The following is a 22925-nucleotide window of genomic DNA, read 5'->3' as shown; positions in this document are numbered from 1 at the left end:
AATCATCAATAAAAACATTAATCGTATTTGGCAGTCACAGCCTTGAACCCTGGTCCACTCAAAGAGCATGTGCAATTGCACTCTTGCTCCTGACCAGTCTGTTATGTCAGGCCATTTTGGTCCAATTCTTCATCCATAGTTCCTGTTTTGTACAACTGTGTTACTATCTTCGGAGAGAGGAGCTTGGTAGCCATTAACCTTTCTCCCACGATTATATTTCCATCGACCAGCGAAACTTGCTTCATCAATTTGAATGGGGTTAAGCTCTGTACCAACCATCTTAGCTCTTGTATTGTGAGAAACAGTGGCTCAATACACTTCTCTGCATTGTTATGCCAGTTATTTATAGTATTGCAAGACTTTCCTGTTAATCTGTCATGTCCATTGGTATTTTCGGTACGAAAAAGAACACCAGTTCTAAAATTTCGCATAAACTCAGATTGAAATGTAATTTGTTGTTCCTGTCCTTATAATAGAAGAATGCATTGCCTTTCTGGACAGAATGTGAAGTTTGGCACCCTTTACAAAGTATAGGCCTATATTCTTCAGCTCTGTCACTTTTTCTTGCATGATGCTACCACATCGATGACAAGGCCCTGTCTTGGGGTACGTCCAGAAGATGGTGTTCAAGTAGAAATACAACCATGGTGCCTTCTGGCAAGGTGACACTTCTGTAGAAATCTTTCAACAGCATTGCTGGGGATACAATTTTTAGACTTCTATTCTTGAACTTCAGGAGGATACTAATGTCTTTGTTGACCCTTCTTTTATAAGATCAGTTAGGGTACTGGATTAAATGATATTCAAAGTGTATATTGCTAAAAAGTATAAATCATTAATTTATATGTTTTGTTTAACACAGTGCTTTTTTTGTGACGGTGTGCAACGGTATGGCGTACCGGCACCTTTATTAGCAGTAACGTGTGACATTTGGATGCAATGCACTTCGAAATTTATAATATTCCGTAAATTTTTTCACATGTTTACCTACTATTCAAATAAGCTTAAAATGATTTAACTAAATTTGCAATTTTTATTGTCTCTTGTTAAGATATTTTCTATATAAAACTGTATAACCATTTTTATAATTCTAAATTACCCAGTCGGACCTCTGTTTAATTATTTTGAATTCCCCTTGGAAGTTACATTTAAAATAGTTTTGGTCGAGGGAAGAAAGTTTTCATATAGCGAACGGATTTGGAGAGAATTAACTTGGTATGGCCTGTTCGCATTTCTGGCCTTCAGCCAATTAGTGCTGCTGCGCGAATTAAGAGAGCTAAAGTGATTAGTATTGTATAACTTAGCGGTATCTGGTAAAACCTATTCAACCACCTGTCCCACATACATAGAAGTCGCGCTGGTCAAGAGTGAGCAGATCAAGGGGTATTCCCAGTGGGCTCTGGCCCACCTTTTACTGCAGTGATGTCCAACCTTTTCCAGTACTGGGGCCATATTCAAAAAATTCAAAGTTTTAGTGTGTTACATTTTCGATATCTTATTGCATGTAAAAGTAAAATTGAAAATATTCAAAAATTTAATTAAGTACAATACACAATTACATTTACTGAACAAAACATTTAATGAGAAAAATTTTTTGATGATAAAATTTAAAATGCTGTTTTATTTCTCTTTCCTTGCACGTCGTAGGTTGGACACCTCTGTGAATCAACTGTAAGCACCCCATTCGAGAATTATAAAAGTGATTTTTCTTTTACCCCATAAATAATCATCTGTTATTTTGCGGAAGTGCGAAATAACAGATGATTATTTATTAAAAAACACATTTTTCCGAAAATTTTCCCTCTCTCTGTTTACACTTTACTTTACCTGAATATCCGAATGATACTGATATTTTGGACAGTTTCAAAAGAAGAAAAAAAAAAAAAATTAAATTTAAGAACTAGTGACAATACTGATGATGAGAGAAGGAAAATGAGGACAATGAAGGTATTAAACCTTCTAAACATGAATTGTTGGCATTTGGTGAAAATGAAGTTAGAAAATTGCCAATTAGAGTTAAATGCAATAAGGTTTCCGATGAATTGAAGCATTTGATGAATGCTCCGAGTACGATACCAATTTCACCGAGTGAATGTGAACGAGGATTTTCAAAAATAAATCTGATCGCCAACCAGCGCTTCGTTGATAACAAAAACAGTTTCTTTACTACTGTTTCTTAAAATTGTGGGCCGTCCGCTGACGTGCTGTGATCCAGCAAAATATGCCGATTCATGGCTGCTTTGGAAACGTCATTCAGCAACCGATACAAAGAGCAGGAAAAGAAGTAAGCATAGAATGTCGGATGAGAACTGAATAAAAATTTGGAATATTCTATAAAAACTTTATTATGAAATTATTTTTACTTATTTTACTCATGTTTTACTTATTTTTTTATATGTTTGAATAATAAATTTATGCTTAATAAACTATGTTAATATACTTAATTTCTTGTTCTTATTCTAAAAAAAAAAAAAAAAAATTACTACTAAAGTGGCAATATGGGGGGGGGGGGGAGGAAATTAGAGTACTTTTCATATCCTTTTTCCTGATAGCAAAGAATGAGTACCGGCACCTATTTTTTTACAAAAAAAGCACTGGTTTAACCTGTTTGTGTATCATTCATAAAGGATACTACAGTTGAACTTGGTTATAATGAGCATGGAAATAACGAGATCACAGCTGTAATGATCAAAAAGCCATAATGATTTTAATTTACGTGTATTCCCATATAGTTGCTCACGGTTATAACAAGCGTACTACATGGATATACCAAACAAATTTTGGTAACTTGAGTAGTCGAAAAAAAACCCAATTCTTGGAATAGACAAAAACTAAAAGGGCGACTTAGCTTTTATGACCATTGCATCGGATGGCCGGTATTTGATTTTGCCCTCAAGGTGACGGGGGCTATACAGTAGTGCATTGCCGCTTGTTGCATTACCCTATTTACAGATTGTCCTGTATTCACTGAAACAAATTTATTTTGGGACTTATAAGAATTTTGTCAACATTTCGGGCTTCTAAGAACTTTGCATGCAGATCACTTAATCATTTTAAAGTAAAATCAGTTAGAAAGAAACCCTTCCTTTGGGAACATGTCTACTGACAAAAGAAAGTGTCTCTCGATTTACGAAAAAGGCGAAATTATTCGAGTTGGAACGTGCTGCAAACAATGTTGAAGTGTGTAAAAAGTTTTCTTTGTCCTCGCCTCTTCAAGTGTATCAACATTGTGGAAGAATAAAGATGTTTACATGTCGGCACTGGAAAAGAACATAACTGAAAAAAGAAAAAAAAAAATTTGGAAGTGCGAGGTTACAAACATTGATGAAGCATTGCTTCAGTGGTTCACCACACAAAGAAGTGCTAGATTTTCAATAGACGGTCCGATCTTGAAGGCTCAAGCGGAAAAATTTGCTAAACAGTTTGGACGTGATGATTTTGTATGTAACAACAGTTGTCTGGATCGATTTTAAAAACTGACATAACATCGTTTATGCAAAAGTTAGTGGAGAATCTTCATCTGCAGATCCAATAATGGTAAATGAATGGATTGACTGTGTTTGGGCAGAAATCAGGAATGATTTCAATGACGAAGACATCTACAATGCCGATTAAACAGGACTTTTTTTATAATTTATCACGTGACAATACATTTAAATTCAAAGGGGAAAAATGTGTTGGTTGAAAAACATCAAAGGCTCGCATGACGGTGCTCATATGCCAATATGACAAATATGACAGGAACTGATAAAAAAAAAAACTTATTGGGAAAATCTTTTAAAACCTTGGTGTTTCAAAAACGTAATGAAACTTCTTGTGGATTATGCTGCAAACAAAGCTTGAATGACTTCTGATATTTTTCTGCAATACGTAAATGATTGGAATAAGGAGCTATTTAAAAAGAAGAAAAATATTTTATTGTTAGTTGATAACTGTCATGCACATCCCCCAGATTCAAAATTTGTCCACCCTTAAGCTGGTGTTTCTGCCTCCCAATGCAACAACAACCAATGGATGTAGGTGTAATCAAGATTTTGAAAGGATTTTATAAAAGATTTCTAGTTCTACATCTGATCAGTCAAAGAGGACAGAAACTTACTGCGTCTATATCGATATTGGATGCCATAAATTTATTAAATGATGCATGGAAAGTTACTTCGACAACCATATCAGATTTCTTCAAGAAATTGAAATTAAATTCAAATGAAATTTCAATTGTAGATGAGGAAGATGGAAATGAAGAAAAGAACTTACCTTACCATTATCTGAATGGTTGCTACGCAACAACGTTGTAGTTTTTAATACAGATAACATTGATTAATTTGTATGAGTCGATGACAACTTGTTAACTAGTGGTCTTCCTACAGAGAGTGCTCAACAAAGACAATAACGACAATGATAAAGACTATGATGATATAAGTGAAAGTGAATCAAACTCAGTGCCGACAATCTCAAGCTTAAGGTGCAATGGACACAGTCAATTTTTTTTTGAAGGAACTGAGGCAAGTAATGAGACTTAACGTGTTGAGTGTTTTAAGGGATATTTAGAGTGTAAGAAATATCAGTGAAATCTTTAAAACAAACATAGTTTATCAATTTTAAAATTCATAAATAATGACTAATTGAAATTGTTTATTATTAAATAATATTTTAATTACAGAGAAATAAATTGTTTTTAGTATTAAGTGTATTGTAGTTTATACAAGCATATTAATACAAATAATATGCAGGTATATACTTATATATTTTTTCTTTCTAATATTTATTTTGGTTTTTAAATCTGTCTTTTTATCAAGTTATTGAGAATTTAAAAAAAAAAATAGGTAGATTTAACTCATCATTGATATAAAGTGTTCATTGTTTAATGGCCACAGGGATTCCCCATCTCTCTGTTATCACTGATATAGTGAGTAATGGTTATAACGAGGAAATTTTGTCGGTCCCGTTATGCTCGTTATAACTGAGTTCAACTGTATTTAATATTGTCTTTATTAAAAATAATTTAGCACATAATTTTGTGTTTTTATCACATTCATATTTTGGCGTCCACTATAGCTGTGCGCTATGCTATAGCACACTCACTATAGTGCCAGCACCCCACATGCTGTAGTGTATTCTTACACTATGGCACCTAGTAGAAAGCATGCTATAGCAGCACCAAATTCTTTTAAATTTTCATAAGCTCAAAAAATTTTGTTAACGGTTGTTAGAACATATATGTCAGGGTAACTCACTGGCAGGCTACTCAATGACTGTTCATGGTGTAGGGCTACCCACCAGTAGGTTGCCAAGTGCTATAATATATTCTTTCGCCTGACTTATAGAATGTGAAGAAAAAGTTGGCTTTTCACACTGCTCACCTTACTGATAATTTATAGTTTATCTAAGAAGTGCAGGAGCCAGATATTTATTTTTTTTTATTTATTAAGTATGTATTGTTTTATAATAAAAAAAAAAAAATAAGGGTGGGTTGCAAAGTATCTACTTCTGCAGGAAAAGTGTACCCACTGGTGGGTCACTAAATGCTTGAAATAATAGAAATGCCTGTGACTATCTATCACTGACACATTTTCTGCCTGGCTTCATACTTCAGTTATAATATATTTAATAACAAAATTACATATTTTGAAATATATTGCAAAAAAAAAAAAAAAACTGATGTTCACATTGAAAATTATCAATTTTTGAAATTTTTTTCCTTAAAAAAAATTATAGATATATATATATATATATATATATATATAAAACATCTGTCCTGCTGTTCCACACATCAACTGCAACTTTTCTCTAAGTTGAAAATATGTTTCCTCCCATAAAATCTGAAATGACGTGAAATAAATACTAAATCCTTCAAAGTGTTTTTTTCTAGTTACTGCTGCAAACTGTCACTAACTTCCCAAGTTATAACAAGCTGTAGTTATAAGAATGTGATCAGAAAATTATGCCACGCCAATTGATTTTTGAGAGATTTGAAAGTTTTTTTTTTTTTTTTTTATCAGTTTACTAAATCATGAATTATCAACTATTTTATAATTATATTAATAACAGCAGAAACATTAAATTCATGTTATTTTTCAGTTGTTAAAATCTGGGAAGAAATAAGTAAACCGTATTACAAAAGCTTTGACAGTATACTAGGATGATATTATTTATTAAATCACAGAGTATGAGATAATGCCGTTGATTATAAATTATTACAAAACATGGAGTGAATATATTATTTTCAAAGTGAAAATAACATTCACTCCATGTTTTGTAATATTTGAAAGCAATTGCAAAGTGAAAGCAATTACTTTTATATATTATTAGTTTAGTAATTAACTAATAACAGGATATCTTATGTACTTGTGTATAGTGTGAATATTTATGACCAAATTTTTGTTCAAAAAGTAGGAAAAATGTATACTATTTTGAGAGTTTTAAATTCATGCGACTTGTTTGCCCATTGTAGGCTAACCTTAACAGTAAGGTCCTTTATCATCATTTATGTTGCTGTGGACTAGAACCTTTTTAATATATACCACTTTAAATTCCCTAATACATGATACAAATGAAGATTATCAGTTCTGACTTCTAATCCATCAGTTTAGTGTTTATATAGTTCATGTGTTGCTTTTACAACGGCTTTTGTTTTTTGTATTCTTGATGTGCATTTGTTTGTTCTGTTTCTGTAAACCCATATTTTCTCTTGAAATGGATTCAAGAAGAAACAAATACGCTGCTAAGTTCAAGCCTAAAGTGATTGAGTATGCAGAAAAGATTAACAATTGTGCAGCTGCAACATAATTTAATGCCACGGAGGGTAATGTTAGGAATTGGAGGAAGATGTCTGCACACACAGCTTAGGCTTACTGCTGATTCTTATCACCTCTCTTCAACCCTCTGATAATTCTGAACAGGAAGAATTGTGTATTTACAGGGCATTTTACTTAATATCATGATTGCTGTTTCCTTATTAATTGCATGATAAAAACTTTGCTGTTCCATTAGATGGAACTATTAGTTTAAAATCAGCCAAACTGGACTCCAAACCAAGTTGTTTTTCCCATGTCCTTTCAATTTGTTTTCCAAGAAAAAATTCATTGTGAGGAGTGTGAATTTTTTTGATTTGGCTCCAGTGACCATGAATTTGTGGAGCCCTGGCTGTGTATATTGTATTGTGACAAAAAATAAACTTGTTTCTGCAATTATTTTTTTATAAGTGAGAACACTTTTTTCATAAGTTTCACGTCTTTAAACATGCCCAGTAGTTAAAACATTAATTTAATTATTGCTCCTGTGCTTTTTGTAATAGTTTTTGGCCATTTTTAAAAAGATCTTATAATGCAATGGTAGCATATTGCACCCAGTTACTTTCTGAGAACAGTGTTATACAGAAATATTACTAAACAAGGTCATAAAATGATGCTTATGAGGAAGCATCAAACTTTGTAATAGTTTATTTATAATTACAGTTGGATAGCTTTTGGATATCACAGTTAGGCAAATAATATCTGCCCGTATAATAAAAGAATAACAGAAAAATAAGGAAACATGCCAAAGAATACAGTTGTATTTGTTGTAATGTTGAATACTTGGGTGTTGATTGGTGCTGCTGTAAACAGTGGCCAACAAAAGCCAAGTGTTTGAATGTAAGCAAGTAGCTGTGGCCATGATTGCTAATTAGCAAAATAACAGTATACTTGTGCATTGGTTTTTGTTATGTAGTTTTTTTTAAATTAATAAGTAAGAGCAGCGAGGCTGCTTTTTTTTTTAAAGCATGAATCATTTATTATACCTAATAGTTTAGTTTTTGAGGTAAGTTTTTTCCTAGAGGGGATTACAAAGTCAAGTTAGTTCAATATAAGGCAGCATAATATGAGGTACCTCTGTACTTTAATTTTGTCTAATTCACAGATCACTTATGCCCAGCCCTTTGAAGTTAATGCCAACTCTGAAGATTAAATATGAACATTTTATATTCTTCTTTATAATTTTAATTTTTTTTTCCATAAAGTTACATATGTATTTTCCTTTTATGTAGATGGTTCACCAGATCCAAAGAAGCTAGCAGCAATTAATGATCGTAAGTCTGAACTTAATAGCAGTTTTAAATTGTATTAATTAATTTACTGCAAGCATATGTTAAGAGCATATCATTGATCTGATAGAATCCTGTGGAAGTTTTATCGCTCATTTATGAAAATGGTACCTGGTTTTAATGAGCGTTATGATTAACCTGAAGGAGAATATTCACTGGTGTCTTGAATAGGAATGGGAACGTTGTGTTTCCTTAGTTTTAATTTTGAATGTTTAGTGTTGACATTGTAACTACTGCAAAATTTGTTTTAATGAAATCAGCATTTCATGAATATTTCATTGGAAACAAACTTTTAATGGGATCGATTGCTCTGAAATAAACCATATTTAATGCATTGGTTATCAGCAGGCAGTTCCTGTCAAATTGGTCAAATTGATTTTCAAGTTTGTTAGCCTTGTCAATTCTAATTGTATTTATTTATTTATATTCAATAAATAAATACAATTTTATTTATTTAAATGTTATTCTAATGTTTTTCACTTTGTTCAGCATGATTAAAATATGATTTAACAGTGTTGATAAATAATGTATTTGCCATTTGACACTTAAAAAGAATATAGCTGATTGTGTAGTATCTGTCACTTGGCATTTTTTTATTATAAAATTACAAACTTTAGCTGATTTGTTGAAACTGTTCTTAATTATAGTATACAATATTCAGTAACAAAATATTGAACACAAATTAACCAGATACCAATAATAACAGTATAATGTGTTTTTTTTTTTTTTTTTTTTTGTAGTATACGTTAGAATTGTGATTATTCGTTCTTTATTGAAATGTGGCTATTTGGCTTCAGACAACTTCCCCATGCATTGCATTTCTGAATTGGGTGCTTATTAATCATCGATCTCTTTTAGAATTTTTTTCTCCCTTTTCAATTGAACATATTTAAAAATTTAAAAAAATGTCTCTACAAAATCATCATCATTCAAATCATTGACTGGAATAACAAACTTAAGGTTGGATATTTGATTATCCTGTTTTATAAGTATTGGCTGGGTCATGTCTTGAGTACTGGATGCAGTTTTGGAAGCTTTATTCCAGATATATCTCACCTTTAATAGAAATGTGGCCATAAACAGCAACTAAAGGCCTTTAGTTGCTGTTTATGGCCACATTTCTATTGTTGTTGTGCCATAAAGTATCTAATAACAACAAGCCTTATTCTGGGAAATGAGGTAAAACTGTTGGTTAGTTAAGATTATAGGCACAAGAAGGTGCTTTTACCAAGAAAGACTTTAATTTTATAAATTGCAGAGCCTGGAAACTAGGCATCTGTGAGGAGACCTGATTGAAATGTTTAATGAATTAAGTGGTTGAGTATACTAAATATGTACTTGTTTTTTGGATGGCACATGCACACACACACACACACGGACATTAATCAGAATGAGATGGTTGCAGGATAGACATATTGAAATTCAGCCAAAGAATAATTGATTGTGGGAATAAACTTCCGCCTGGTGTTGTGGAAGTGTGTAGTTGTAATAATAATTTTAAAGGTTTAGATTGGTTGTGGTCCCCCCCCCAATTTTTATGAGATTTATAAAATATTGAACTGAACTAGTTTCAGATTCAGTTAACACCAGTAGTTTTTTTTTTTTTTTTTTTTTGTGCACAATGTGAGGTCGATTTAAAAGATTTGTTGCCAGGTTTCAGTCTATAGCCAATGCAGCTCTTAATTATGAAATTCTCCATAATATTTTTAATTAGATTAAGGATAGATGTTATAATAATATGGATTTCTTAAAACAATTTTTGCATAGCGTCCCTCCCCCTTTGCATGTAATGTAAAGTGGAGCCACAGTTTCCTATTTGATGCTTTTTCAATTAATATTGTGACTGCCAGTAAACAGTTTCTCTTAAAAATGTAGTATCAGATCAAATATGCATTCAAGAACATCTTCTGAAAATTAGTTTTTCAAAAAATCAATCTGTTAAGAGTTGCATACGTTGATGCACAATTAGGACAAATGCAAAGCTCTTTATTTGCTAGAATTTGACAGTTTATATTGCAGCTGCAAGTAGATCATTTTCCTTTAAATTTTTCATAAAATTAAGTGCATATTGAGGGAAGTTTCTATAATAAAAAAAAGAACAAGAATAGTATGCACTTTTTTTTTTTTTGTGCACACTGTAAAGCTGTAAGTTGTTTCTTTTTGATACTGTTTTTGGCAGTTTATACTGGAAGTGACCATCGATAACTTTCCTTAATTTTTTTTATCTGATCCAGTACAAATACAGGAAGGTACTATGACAATATACTTTTCAAAAAAATCTGACTGCAGTTTCTCCTTGGTATACATTACCTTTGAATAAGCTGAATCTTTATATTATGTGCAAATCTATTACTACACATAATTTAACGGGTGGGGAAGTGGGGCAAACACAAAGCAAACAATTGTGGTTGAACTATGTTTGCATTTGAATAGGTCTTGTGTTCTGTTGTGGGAAAATATGAATACTTCTGGCTGCATTTTTAGGCAGGCACACACACACACACACACACACACACACACACACACACACACACACACACACACACACACACACACACACACACACACACACACACACACCATGTATGGACAGATAGACATCTGTCCATCCATCTGCATGTAACAGAGGGACTCACAGTGTATAGATTTTTATGAAATTTTATATTTATTTGGCATTTTAAATTTGTTGAGCCAATCCAAATCTCATTAAAATTGGACCAGTAGAAATTCAGCAATTAATATATTTTTTTTCCATAAAAATTAAAAATGGGGGGAAAAGGAGAAAATTCATAGATTAAAGGTAGGTTTAATGTAGTTTTGGTAGTGTTAGTCTGAGCACATTTCATGTTGTATTGTTGTCTACAACTTGTGTTTCTTATAAAGATATACATATATGGAGAGGGAGAGAGAGAGAAGAGGTAAAAAATATATACATATACAGTAATCTGGATTGAAATATGAAACATTCTTTCACAGTTCTCTGTACTGTACTTTGAAAGACACACGGGATTTAGGAAGGCAGATGAGTCACTCTGACTGCACAGAGAGAGAGAGAGATGGAACATACATCAAATTATCTTGCACGTTGTTCAGTATCAGTCAGAAAGAAAACAGGATAACCAGTTACAAACCATAAGATGACAGCTTGTTTAGAAGACCTTTATGCCAAACACGATAGTAAGCCTTTGATATGTCAAGAGCAACTACTTGTGTTTCACTGAACTTCTCCATTCAATTTGTTCATAAATGGGTAATATAAGCCAGAATATCACCAGTGGATTGACACTGACAGAATCCATACTGGCAATCGTTGATCAGAAGGAAGGTTTCTAGATAGGGAGTTGACCAGAACTTTGCTCTGGAGACTAAACATGGGTTCCACCACTTCAAGCCTCCAATAAGCAGAGTGGTGGTATTGCACAAGTTGATGAGAGTCAACCACCACCTAGTTGCTGATCAAAAAAAAAAAAAAAAAATCCCAATATGTGGTACATGCAGTTTTGATGTCTTGGTTTTTATTGGAAAACAAGTGTTCACTAAACTATCATAGTGTGATTTGCTTGTAAAACACTAACTTTTTTTCCCTACAATTATAAATTTAACTACTGTATTTAATTACTGAATAATTTGACCAGTTCTAGATCAGTGGTTCCCAAACTACTGATATCTATGAACCCCTTCAAAAATGAAAAAAAAGTTCAAGGACTGTGTGCGTGTGTACTGGTTTTCTGAAAAGAAAATTCAAAGTTTTATATTTAAAACAACTCAGATTTATTCTTATTTTTACCTTAATATATAATAACTTATTAATCCTCCATTTGCTATACATACAATGAATAATTTGACCAGTTCTAGAGGGTTATTTTGCTGACCCCCCCTGAAACTGTTCTACAGACTGCAGTTTGGAACAGCTGTATTAGATGGCTCTGCTGTCTTCACTTGGTTAATATCAACACGTGCATTACTTTTCATGGGAATGAATAGTGAAGATTTCTTTGACTAACATTGGGATGATTGCTGTGGTCAGATTGTTATTGTCAAATATAATGACAAAATGTGTTTTGACTTTTCTGGTTACAGTAGTAAGATATTTTTATATTGCATTAATTTTCTGAATAAAATTACACGAAACTTCCAAATACAATAGGTATTACAATGTATGTACAGTAAACCCTCGCTATTCGCGGGGGTTACGTTCCTGAGAAATGTCGCGAATACCGAAAACGCGAATACTGAGTTATGGCTCCATAGTAATAAAGGGGTTCCGTTCCAAAGTATGAAATATATAAGAAAAACTAGTCTAAAATTGTCTGTGTATGTATTATATGTACCTTCATAATATGACTGTACATGACAATACATAGTGAAAAGCAAGCATATGGCATCGAAATGAAAATAAGAAACAATTTAATATTAAATGTAATAGTTATTAGAAATTTCAAACAAATCTTTCAAATCAGCACCTTTGCTAGCAAAAAAAAAACATCCCGCCAGTGCTATCACCAGTTTCGCTAAAGTGTTGATAAAGAAGTTTTGCCTTTTCACGAATGATGAGTGAACTTAACGGAATTTTATTTTGAATTCGGTCTTCTATCCACAGATTTAAAGCTTTTCCATTTTTTTAAATTTAACATCACGAGTTACAGAGCAAATTTTTGAAGCAATTAGCGCGGTTTCACGGACACTACGGCAGATTTTTTCTTCCGATTTCTTGATTGATCGTACTGTTGACTCATTGATTTTATAATGTTTTGCCACTGAGGAGACACTTTCACCATTAGAAATTTCGTCTAATAACTCAATTTTATTCGCTAGTGTCATCACCTTCTTTGATATTTTCACATTTCTCTTTTTATTCGTAGCCATATTTTTGTAGGGGTTAGAAAGAACTTGATCACAATAAAGTCACTTTCTTCCGTTAACGCACTCGAAAAAGTCTGTTTTACACTGCAAAACGGTAGAGTTATCATTTTTGTAAGCATATCAATTTATAAATTGATAAATTTATTCAATTTATAAACATATAAATTAAAATCAAACGACGAAACCTTCCATGACTAACACATACTGAACAAGGATTAGCGAGAAACATCCACGCTCACGATTTTGTCACCCCTCTCCCCCCACCCGCTGAGCGCTGTTTTGACCGGGAAAGATAATTTTAGCCACGCCCATGTTTTTTATGGCGGAAAATATTCATGGCGTTTTAAAATTCACATTTTTTAGGTTTCATTTTATATTAAATCGGCGATCGTGAATACGCGAAACTGCGAATACAGATACCGCGAATAGCGGGGGTTTACTGTACTTAGTATTGCAGATGGGTTATGAAGGCTGAGATGACAAAAGACACTTGTTGGTGTTAGATTTGAATTTTAGACAAGTTGAGGCTGTTTGTGCAGGGTAAATTTCCCAAACTGGAAGGCAGAATATAGTGTGCTGTCACCATTGAAACTGGAAAAGATAGAGTTAGTGGAAGAAGGTGATTAATATGCAAGAGGAAAAGAGTGGGAGAAAGAATGAACTTTAGGAAAACCAGAGTTAGCAGAGAGAAGTATAAGAAGAACAGTCTACTGTCACTTTCAGTTTGTGGTCAGGGAGAAAACTGGATTTTAAATTGCAACAAACAGTTTGCAGTCCATAAGGTGGGAGCTTGTTTAAAAGATGTTTTTTTAAAACACAGTCAGAATTCTTAAAAATGTCAAGAGTAACTGCTGAAGTTTCACCACACTTGTAAAATGACCATCAGCAGTCATTTTTCCATGTAAGTTTAATAGGCCTTTGAATTTCTTCAAAGATGAATAACAGCAAGCCAAAGTATATCACCAGTGTGGATCACTGCTGATGGAATCTGTATTGGCTGGCAATAATTGATTAGATGAAATGTTTCAAGATAAGAGATGTGGCGATAAAGTTAATGCTTCAGGTGTGCTTCAGTAGTCTTTGAAGCATTTGTACATAGAATGCAGCATTGACTCTCTCTCCCTTCAAGTAAAAATTCCTTGTGAATCACATTCTGTTTGTCAAAAAACATGATCAGCATTGCCTTGATCCTGGAGTTCTGTAAACAAAACCTTTTGGGCCTTGGTGATGATTTTGAAATCCATGGCATGCGCTGATGCTTCTTGTTTAGGTCATACTTAAACACCGAACACTCCTCTCCAGTGACAATACAGTCGAGGAAATTCGGAATGTCTTGACATGCTTGTATGAATTCTTCACATGATGGCACTCACTGTTGCTTTTGCCCTTCTGTGAGGCTGTGCTGCATGAATTTCACACAGACCTTCCTTTTCCTCTCTATTTTCATGCAGTATTGGACAATACATTAATTTTTACCTGATTTTTCAAAAACAGTTTTCTGTTTTTTCCTGTTTTCTTTCTACCTTACTTCATTATATTAAAATTATATCTGAGAATTTTAAGTTTAATTTGTATGATCCTTCATGAAATCCATGATTTTTCTTACATTGTTTTCTGATGAAAATTGCCACACCTGAAGATGCCAAGTTATTGTTTAGTACTCCCAAATAAAACAAAGCATATGAATCTAAATCTATAGACCCCTTATTTTTCTTCTTTGTTTCTGATATTATAGTGATATCAACTTTTCGAGTGTAAACTGGTGGAATTATAACTGCTAAATACGCAACTTATGTATGTGATAAAGTGATGTTAAAAATGGAGAATGCTCTGTTCACTTGGATCAAAGACTAGCGGAAGAAAAACTTGCCTGTGTACATTGGTATGATTTCTGCCAAAGCCCTCATTCTTTACAACAGATTTGAGCAGCAAACCCCCTGTACCAGCAGTACTGCAGAAACCACTTTCATTGCCAGCAAAGGGTGGTTCCAGAAATTCGAGGCATTATTCACTCCATAATGCAAAGATTACGGGCAAATCTGCTTCAGCTGGTGACGAGGCTGTTAAGGCCTACCCTGTGCAACTCAAGAAGCTCACTGAGGAGAAGGGATATAAATCTGAACAGGTTTTCAATGTTGATGAGAGTGCATTATTCTGGGAGAAGGTGCCTCAGCACACCTATAAAGCCTTCGAAGAGAAGAAGGTCGCAGGATTCAAGGTGGCATGAGATTGGTTATGCTGCTAGTTTGCACCAATGCAGCAGGCCATATGACAAAGCCAGAACTAATTTTCCACGTGCAGAACCCAACAGATCTTAGAGGACATAACAAGAATGTACTGCCTGTGTGCTGGATGTGTAATGCAAAAAGCCTGAACGACGAAGGATCTCTTTCTGAATTCCACCATTGTTTCATCCCCGAAGTCAAATACCTGGAGGAAAAGGGGAGCCTCCACTTAAAGTCCTTGTCCTGGGACATTCTCCAGGACACCCAAGTTACACACAAGCCTATGCAAATCAAGACATAGAGGTCTTTCTACCCCCTAACACTACCTCCCTTATCCAGGGGGTAATCAAGGTCTTTAAGGCCAACTACACGAAGAGTTGTAGGGACCGAATCATTGAGGCCATGGACAGTGACGACAACTTCACTATAGGTGACAGTCTCTTCCTAATAAAACACACTCTAGTAGACATCAAAGTCAAGTCTGTAAATGCCTGTTGGAAGAACTTGTGGACTGAAGTTGTGCATGATTTCAATCCAGATGAACAGCACAAAAAACCATTCAAGAAATAAAGGAGTTGGCCAGGAGAATAGGGGCCATAGGTTTCGAGGACTTAGAAGAGGAGGAGGACATCAACGATTTAATTGGACAGGCAACAACACTAATGGATGATGAACTCAAGGAGCTTGTTTGTTCCAACTCTGAGGTTGAGGAAGAACCGTGCCAAGAGAAGTTCACTTAGTGCAGACAATGCCAAATGCCTTTCGGACTTCTACGAATATGGCGACAACATGATTCGTGCAATGAAGTTCAAGGAAAGCCTCGATGATATTTTAACACCATACACAGCCATGTTCAATGAGTTCAAACAAAGGAAGAAGCAGCTTCCCATCACAATGTTCCTGAAAAGGACAACTTCTACATTGGTGCCTAGAACTCCTTATACCTCTGAACTAGAAGTCTCAAAGATCAGCCAACCCACTTCTTCTCCAGCCTCTGGGACCCCTACTAATGAGGAGTACAGAATCCTGTGGTGCATGCCTTGTTTTTAACTATGTAATAAAATTTTGATACAGCATTTTTGAAACACATTTTAGTATATTTCTGTTAATTGTAAATGGTTGCATAAGTGTTTCGGCATGTAGAAACATATGGGGCTATTTGGATGAGAATACAGATTTTTGCGAAATTTCATGTTTTTGTGTGAAGTGCTGACACGTAAACCCCGCAAATATGAAGACCCAACTGTGCGTGTGTGTATACAGCGAAGTCTCAATTAGTACAAATGAATCCTACAAAACCATTGTATGAAACAAATTCGTACTATTCGAAACTATTATAACAAAGTATGTTAATTGATCCAATCCCAATGAAAATATGCAATAAAAATTTTTAAGAACAAGTTATTTTATCTATTTATTAATGTATATATTACCAAATGATAAGAAATGTATTTCTGATTCAAGTTTATTATAAACTAAGCAAAGAAAATAATATTACATTTTATTAAAATATTTTAACAGGCTAAACTGAACTGTCTTCTTTTTCTTTAAGTCTTCATACTTGTGCTTGTTGAAAACTTTATCCCTATTTCCAGACTTGCATGCTCCAGTCAGTGTTGGGGTCAGCATCCACAACTTGTTGTTTTAAAGCTTCCAGAGTTTGAAATATTCTTTTGTATCCTTTGATGGTGAACTCCTTCATTTGCACATTGTCTACTTCTTCATCAGCATTGTCGGCTTCTTCAAATGCATGCTATTGATCTAAATTAAGGTCTCCATCAGTCATTTCTTGCAAATGTGATTCAAACAAGCCACTGACGTTTGTATTATCCAGTTCATCTAAACCAAACCGTCTTCCAATGTCTTATTTCTTCAACAACTGCTTGCACTTGGAGGGAAAGCCATTAAAATTATTTGCGCAATGAGGCAAAGTGTTTTCCCATGCTGCACACATATTGCGTGCAGTTAATTTTTCCAAGGCATGGGAAATATTTTGTTGCATCTTTGATTTTATATTTTTTCCAGAAGTCAATTAAAGAAATTGCATTGTAGCCTGTTATTTGAGCTCCCTGTGCAAAACTCTTCATAGGTGGTAAGCTTTAAATGTTGCGATTATTCCTTGGTTCATGGGCTGCAGTGAACATGTCTGCTGGTTAAAAAAAAAAAAAAAAAAAAAAAAAAGACATTGCATTCTCATGCAATGTACCAAGTGTAGTTAATGGCCAGGGACATTATCTAAAATCAATAATGCATTAAAAGCAATATTGTTATTCTTGCAATCATTTTTAACAGCTGGACAAAAATATTTTGAAAACTAGTCTTTAAAAACAGCTTTGGTCACCCATGCTTTCTTATTTGAATGCCAAAAAAACTGGAAGCGATTGCTAATTGTAGCCTCTAAGAGCGTGAGGATTCCATGAACGACAGCACATTGGTTTTAATTTGAAATCTCCTTTTGGTCTAAAATTCTGGAATATAAGTGTTACACAATCCTTAGCCACTTTATATCCAGGTTGAATTCCTTTTTGAAGATTTAAGTTCCAGAAGGCATTCTTTTCCAAAATAATCTGGTTTCATCAACATTAAAATTTGTTGGTATGTGTATCCATCTTCTTCCACTATTTTCTTCAAAATATTGGGATATTTAGCTGCAGCTTCTTTACCAGTAATTTTAACATTATGCAATTGAATTTGATTTATAAAATGTTCAAACGACCCATTGCTTTTAATAAAAGTTTCTTCAATTTCCACATGAACTTCGTTTTCTTTCACTGTCATAAAGAGATGCAAAGCTTTTGTTTGAATTGTTGCTTTGCTAAGAGGAATACGCTTTTGGTTGCAACCTTGCACCCACACAGATAAGAGATGATGCTCCATTTCTATCATTGTAACACTTCTATTCCTAGTAGTAGTTGTTTGCAAGCCACAAAAAGCCGATGAAACTACCTTTTTTCTTTTATTTCATCTGCATGTTTTATAATATTACATACTGTAGATTCATGCATTCCAACATCTCGGCCTATTTCAGAATTACTATAGCCATGTGCATGTTGTTTTATTACATCAAATTTTTGTTCTAATGTAATAACAAGCGTCTTCTTATTTGCACTACAAGTATTCCCCCATTTGTCCATGTTTGTCAAAACATGGACATGGGGAATTTTATCAAAATTCCCCTGGCAGTTTATCAAAATATATTAATACGGTACCGTACACATATATAGGATAAGAAGCTACAGCATGTCTTCACAAAAAAATGGGCAGAGGTGGACTGAAGAGTGAGCATTTGGTGGTGCAGCGCAGTGTTGAGTCATTGATAACCCATATGTAATTTTTGGCTCAATTTGAAATAAACTTGTACTAGCCGAATTTTGACTTGTAGTAAATAAGGTCTGGTATCATTTTATAATCCTTACTATTCAAATTCATACTAATTAAGGCTTTGTTGTATAGTCTCATCACTGGAATATACTTGAGGGTGTGACTACATAGGCATTCTCTGAAATAGGGGTCAGGAAGTAGAGCATACAGCTGGTCAAACGAATAACACATTTTAGTGGTTAGTAGTTTTTATAGCTATATTGTAATACTGGTTTACTGAACTATGATCATAATATTCAGAAATAATATTTAATAAATATTAATAATGTAATCAAAACCTTGCATCTGTTTCCGTTGCTGTTTCAGTGGCGCTATCGCTTTCATTTGTACTAAACACTAAAGGCTCAATAGTAAATTCTACTTAAGGCAATGCAATCAGTTTCCCAATACATTTGCTCTGTAATGAAAACTTTCACAGCAACTTTTCCATCTTTCTTGAGTTATGCTACCTATTCCTTGTTTTGTGTATTCCATCAGAGGTGTCATATTTGGATCTTGATTATTTTTATTTTGAATTAGATGATATGAACCAGAGCTGTAATGCTCAATCCGTGCGTACTGAAATGAAAAATTTTATTTTGAATAAAATTTTTCATTTCAGCACGCACATATTAATTCAATAGGGTTTCAATTGCAATGGTATGGCAGTAATCTTAAGGCAATGTGTCCATGCCCATTGACTGTTCTACCACTGTGTATGTTTTTGGAACATTTAAATGGCTAATAATTCACATTTATGCATACAAAGCTGAAATGATACCTTGTCTCACCACTCTGTAATATCTCACTGCTGTGACAAATTGTTCAAAGGCTTGTCTTGTTGAATGTTATGACACGGTGCATTATCGAAAACTATAACAGAACCTACCTGAATATTTGGCAGTAGTTGCTGCTTTAGTCAAGTTTCAAAATTATGTTGATTCATTTGGCCAGTTGTGTTTTCAGCTTTATATATAAGCATTATTATAATAATGTACTTTATAAGCTTATTATAATTTTTATATTAGCATTATTGATGATATTTTAAGGAGGCTCATTGTTTCCTATAAACAGTCCGCCTATGCCACTCTATCTATATTCCTCGTCAAAATTATTTCACCTTTAATGAAATTTTCTCGGTTCAGAATCTACAATAACTAAACTGCCACACGAAAATACAAAAGTACACATCGAAACTACTGGCCCTTAAAGAACTATTAATTAAAGACGACACTTTGACAAAACACACTGACTTAAACATTAATGACATTTGAGAACTCACGTCATTGTTACTTGACTCCAAACAATTTAAATTTCAAAATAACATCTACAAAGAACAAATTTTCAGCCTCCCCATGGGCCTCGGTATCTCCGCTCCTTTATCCAAAATCTACCTCGCTTCCATTGAAGAAAAAAATACACCAACCCTTTCCCCCAGGGATTAAACTATATATGAGATACGCGGATGACGTCCTCTTAATAGGCAACAAAACCACCATTGATACTTTACTGAACATGTTTAGTACAACACATGAGAGACTCAAATTTACCCTCTAAGTAGAAACCGATAATAAAATTAATTTTCTAAACCTCGTTATATACAAAACAGGTACATCTTTAGGCACCAAAATATACAGAAAGAACACACATACAAGTAAATTCTTACATTACCATTCACACCATCCTCTATACATCAAAAAAGCAGTTCTATATACAATCAGATATACAACGCTATCAAATGTAGTCACACACAAACAACCTATCCGCAGAATTGCAGTACCTCACCAAAAAATTCATCGACAGGGAATATCCATTACAACTAATAAAAGAAACCATCACCGAAGTACATAATAATACTAATAACCCAAGCAAAATTAATAACCACGTGAATAAGAATAAGATACACAAACCCCTTATCGCCCTCCCATACCATCAACAATTTGCTAGACGACTTCAACAGATTTTTAAAAATACAGATATCAAATTAATATTTACGTCTTATAAAAAATTAAGTTCTAAATTCAATTCATACAAGACAACATAAGAGTATAGGTTGTTGTTGTTGTTATTTGGTTTTTAGGAGCATTAGCAACTAAGGCCATATTGCTCCGGAGATATGCGGTGGTCATTCCCTGACCTTTCCGCATCCTCCATATTTGGTGCCTCGTGGGCTCGAACCCCGGTCTAATCAAGAAGCGTGTGCTACACACTGCTGCTCCTGCCCACCTGGCTACGGAGGTACCTATGAGTACAGGACACAAGATCATAATAACATTATATATTTGATTTGATGCCAATCAGATTGTCAAGCGTGTTATATAGGCAGTACGACAGCAAAATTCTGGACATCAAAAATTTCTAACACTCGTGCATACTACCACTTTTATAGCTTAAAATCTAATTTAGCAAGTACAGAACTAACACAACATGTTCAGTCTTATAATCATAACGCCGACTGGGCTAGCCAGGTAGGTAAAGTGCATGCCTGGCAACCCAAAGGTCGCGGGGTAGATTCCCGCCTCGGACTTGGATCACAGTAAAATGCAAAAACTTTGGGAGGTGCATTATGGCCATAGAAGCTGATGTACCAACAACTAACAAGGAAAAAAAAAAAAAAAAAAAAATCATGACCCACTCATCGATTCAGCGATCACAATAATTAAACTAAATTCCAGTTATAAAATCCTTCAAAACTTGTCATTGAGTGGTTTAAGCACCACACATCACTTAACATATTAAACAAAGATTCCCACCAACTTCTCCCCTATTTGGAATTTAGCAAGTATTAAGTTTCCACATGCACTGAAATGCATTTCTGGAACTCAACCTGTATATAACACACTCGCGTGCTCTCCCCTCCCCACTATAGCTAACTGAAGACTATTTCGAAAGCTGCTCGTTTTCGGCTATTAGCTTTTATCTCACTTCATTTAATTTATTTAATTAGACAACCATAGAATGGAAGGTGCACTTTCCTTTCTTAGAAAAAATTAAAGCCCATAACTTAGTTTTTAAATTTATAATCCCTGTAAGTTATTAGAATCTCATAACCACTATGTACGTGGTAAAACTTTCAACCAACTAAGCGGATTACTATGAGGTGAGTGTTGAAAAATTAAGCTAAGCTATATCTACGATCTAGATATAAGCATTATTATAATAATTCTTTTACCAGCGTGACCACAGTCCATTATTCCAGATAATCCATTGATCCTCCAACACTTCTGAAAAGTTTAATTATTGGCCACCTAGGTTTCATCTAAAAAAATCTAAGTTCTTCCCAGAATTGCAGTAACATGTAATTGCTCATAAATATTTTGTTCTCCGTAGAACAATATAATCTCTTTCCACTAACACTTTCAATTTGACTTCTGTTTTTTTTCCATTTGTTTAAAAATTGCATATACAGCTGTTTTTCCAAAAGGAAAATCAAATTTTTTCCTCATAACTGGCAACAATTTATTTAAATGGGTACCTTTCTATTGACACTATAAATTCTTGAATGGTGAGACGAGTAATGCATCTCAAAATATTCTACCTGATCAACTGTTTTCCTGCTCACTGATTTTTCTTATGTGGAGATTTTGATTTATCTTCCGGGTGCGACAGCAATGAACGTTCTTTTCTAATCCATTTGATTGTTATTTCTGATAAACCTGTAGCCAGAGCAGCTCTTATTATAGTTTGAATTTTAGGTACAATTAAACTAGAACATCTTGCTTCATTTTCAAAAAACTTAAGCATGTTATTCACTATATTTTTGCCTTCATTGTGAAGAACTTTTTTGAGCCTGCCGTATGGAAATTTTTGTCACTTATGAAGGTGTCTGGCAGGTGTCTGTTCATGTCATATATGAGATGTGATCATTTAATTTGCAGACTGGTGCAAGATCTTACTTAATTGTCATCATCTGATTTCTCCTCGAAATACTCTCTTGAACTTCACACGCTTTTGCCACCATCATACCCACCTATTAAATACATCATGCAAGCTGTTTTTTGAAAGCTGCACATGCTTCCTTTGTGGCTCTGCAAGCATTGTGTCAGATGCGGATCAGTTGCCTTTCAGTGCTTTCTTCATACATGGAAACAGGAAGAAATCACATGAGCTAATAGTTTGTCTCTCTCTCTCTCTCTCTCTCTCTGTGATTTAAACTGTGTAGATAATGCGACAATCTTAATTCTTGAAACAGACCCAACTTGCCTAGTATTGCACTACTTTAAACAGATTGCTTTGTCTGTGTTACACTTTTGAAAACTGGTATATGCATGACAGCTCACGTCCAACCACTTTACAACTGTTTTGTCTGCATCTTGTCACTAGAGGCCACATGATATATGATAAGGGACTTGTTAGTCCTGAAATAGGCTATCATAGCAGTCTCATCTTATAAATAA

General features: G+C 34.1%; 1 protein-coding gene across 3 annotated transcripts in view; it reads left to right on the top strand.

Moving 5' to 3' along the window:
- LOC150087202 (far upstream element-binding protein 1-like) overlaps positions 1-22925 on the top strand; it is a 241664-nt gene that overhangs the window by 20601 nt on the left and 198138 nt on the right. For 2 of the 3 annotated variants that reach the window (XM_090373027.1, XM_090373026.1), the window contains exon 3: positions 8024-8065. The exons of the other annotated variant lie outside the window; for it this stretch is intronic. In XM_090373027.1, the coding sequence (XP_090229153.1) occupies positions 8024-8065 (42 nt within the window). The remainder of the gene's footprint in view (positions 1-8023; positions 8066-22925) is intronic. 3 annotated transcript variants of the gene reach the window in all.

Source organism: Mastigoproctus giganteus, chromosome 4 (assembly GCF_048544385.1).
Source record: "Mastigoproctus giganteus isolate SK-2022 chromosome 4, ASM4854438v1, whole genome shotgun sequence".
NCBI classification, from domain to species: domain Eukaryota; kingdom Metazoa; phylum Arthropoda; class Arachnida; order Uropygi; family Thelyphonidae; genus Mastigoproctus; species Mastigoproctus giganteus.
Note: the sequence above shows the minus strand (reverse complement) of the source record. Positions and strands in the feature narration are given on the sequence as shown.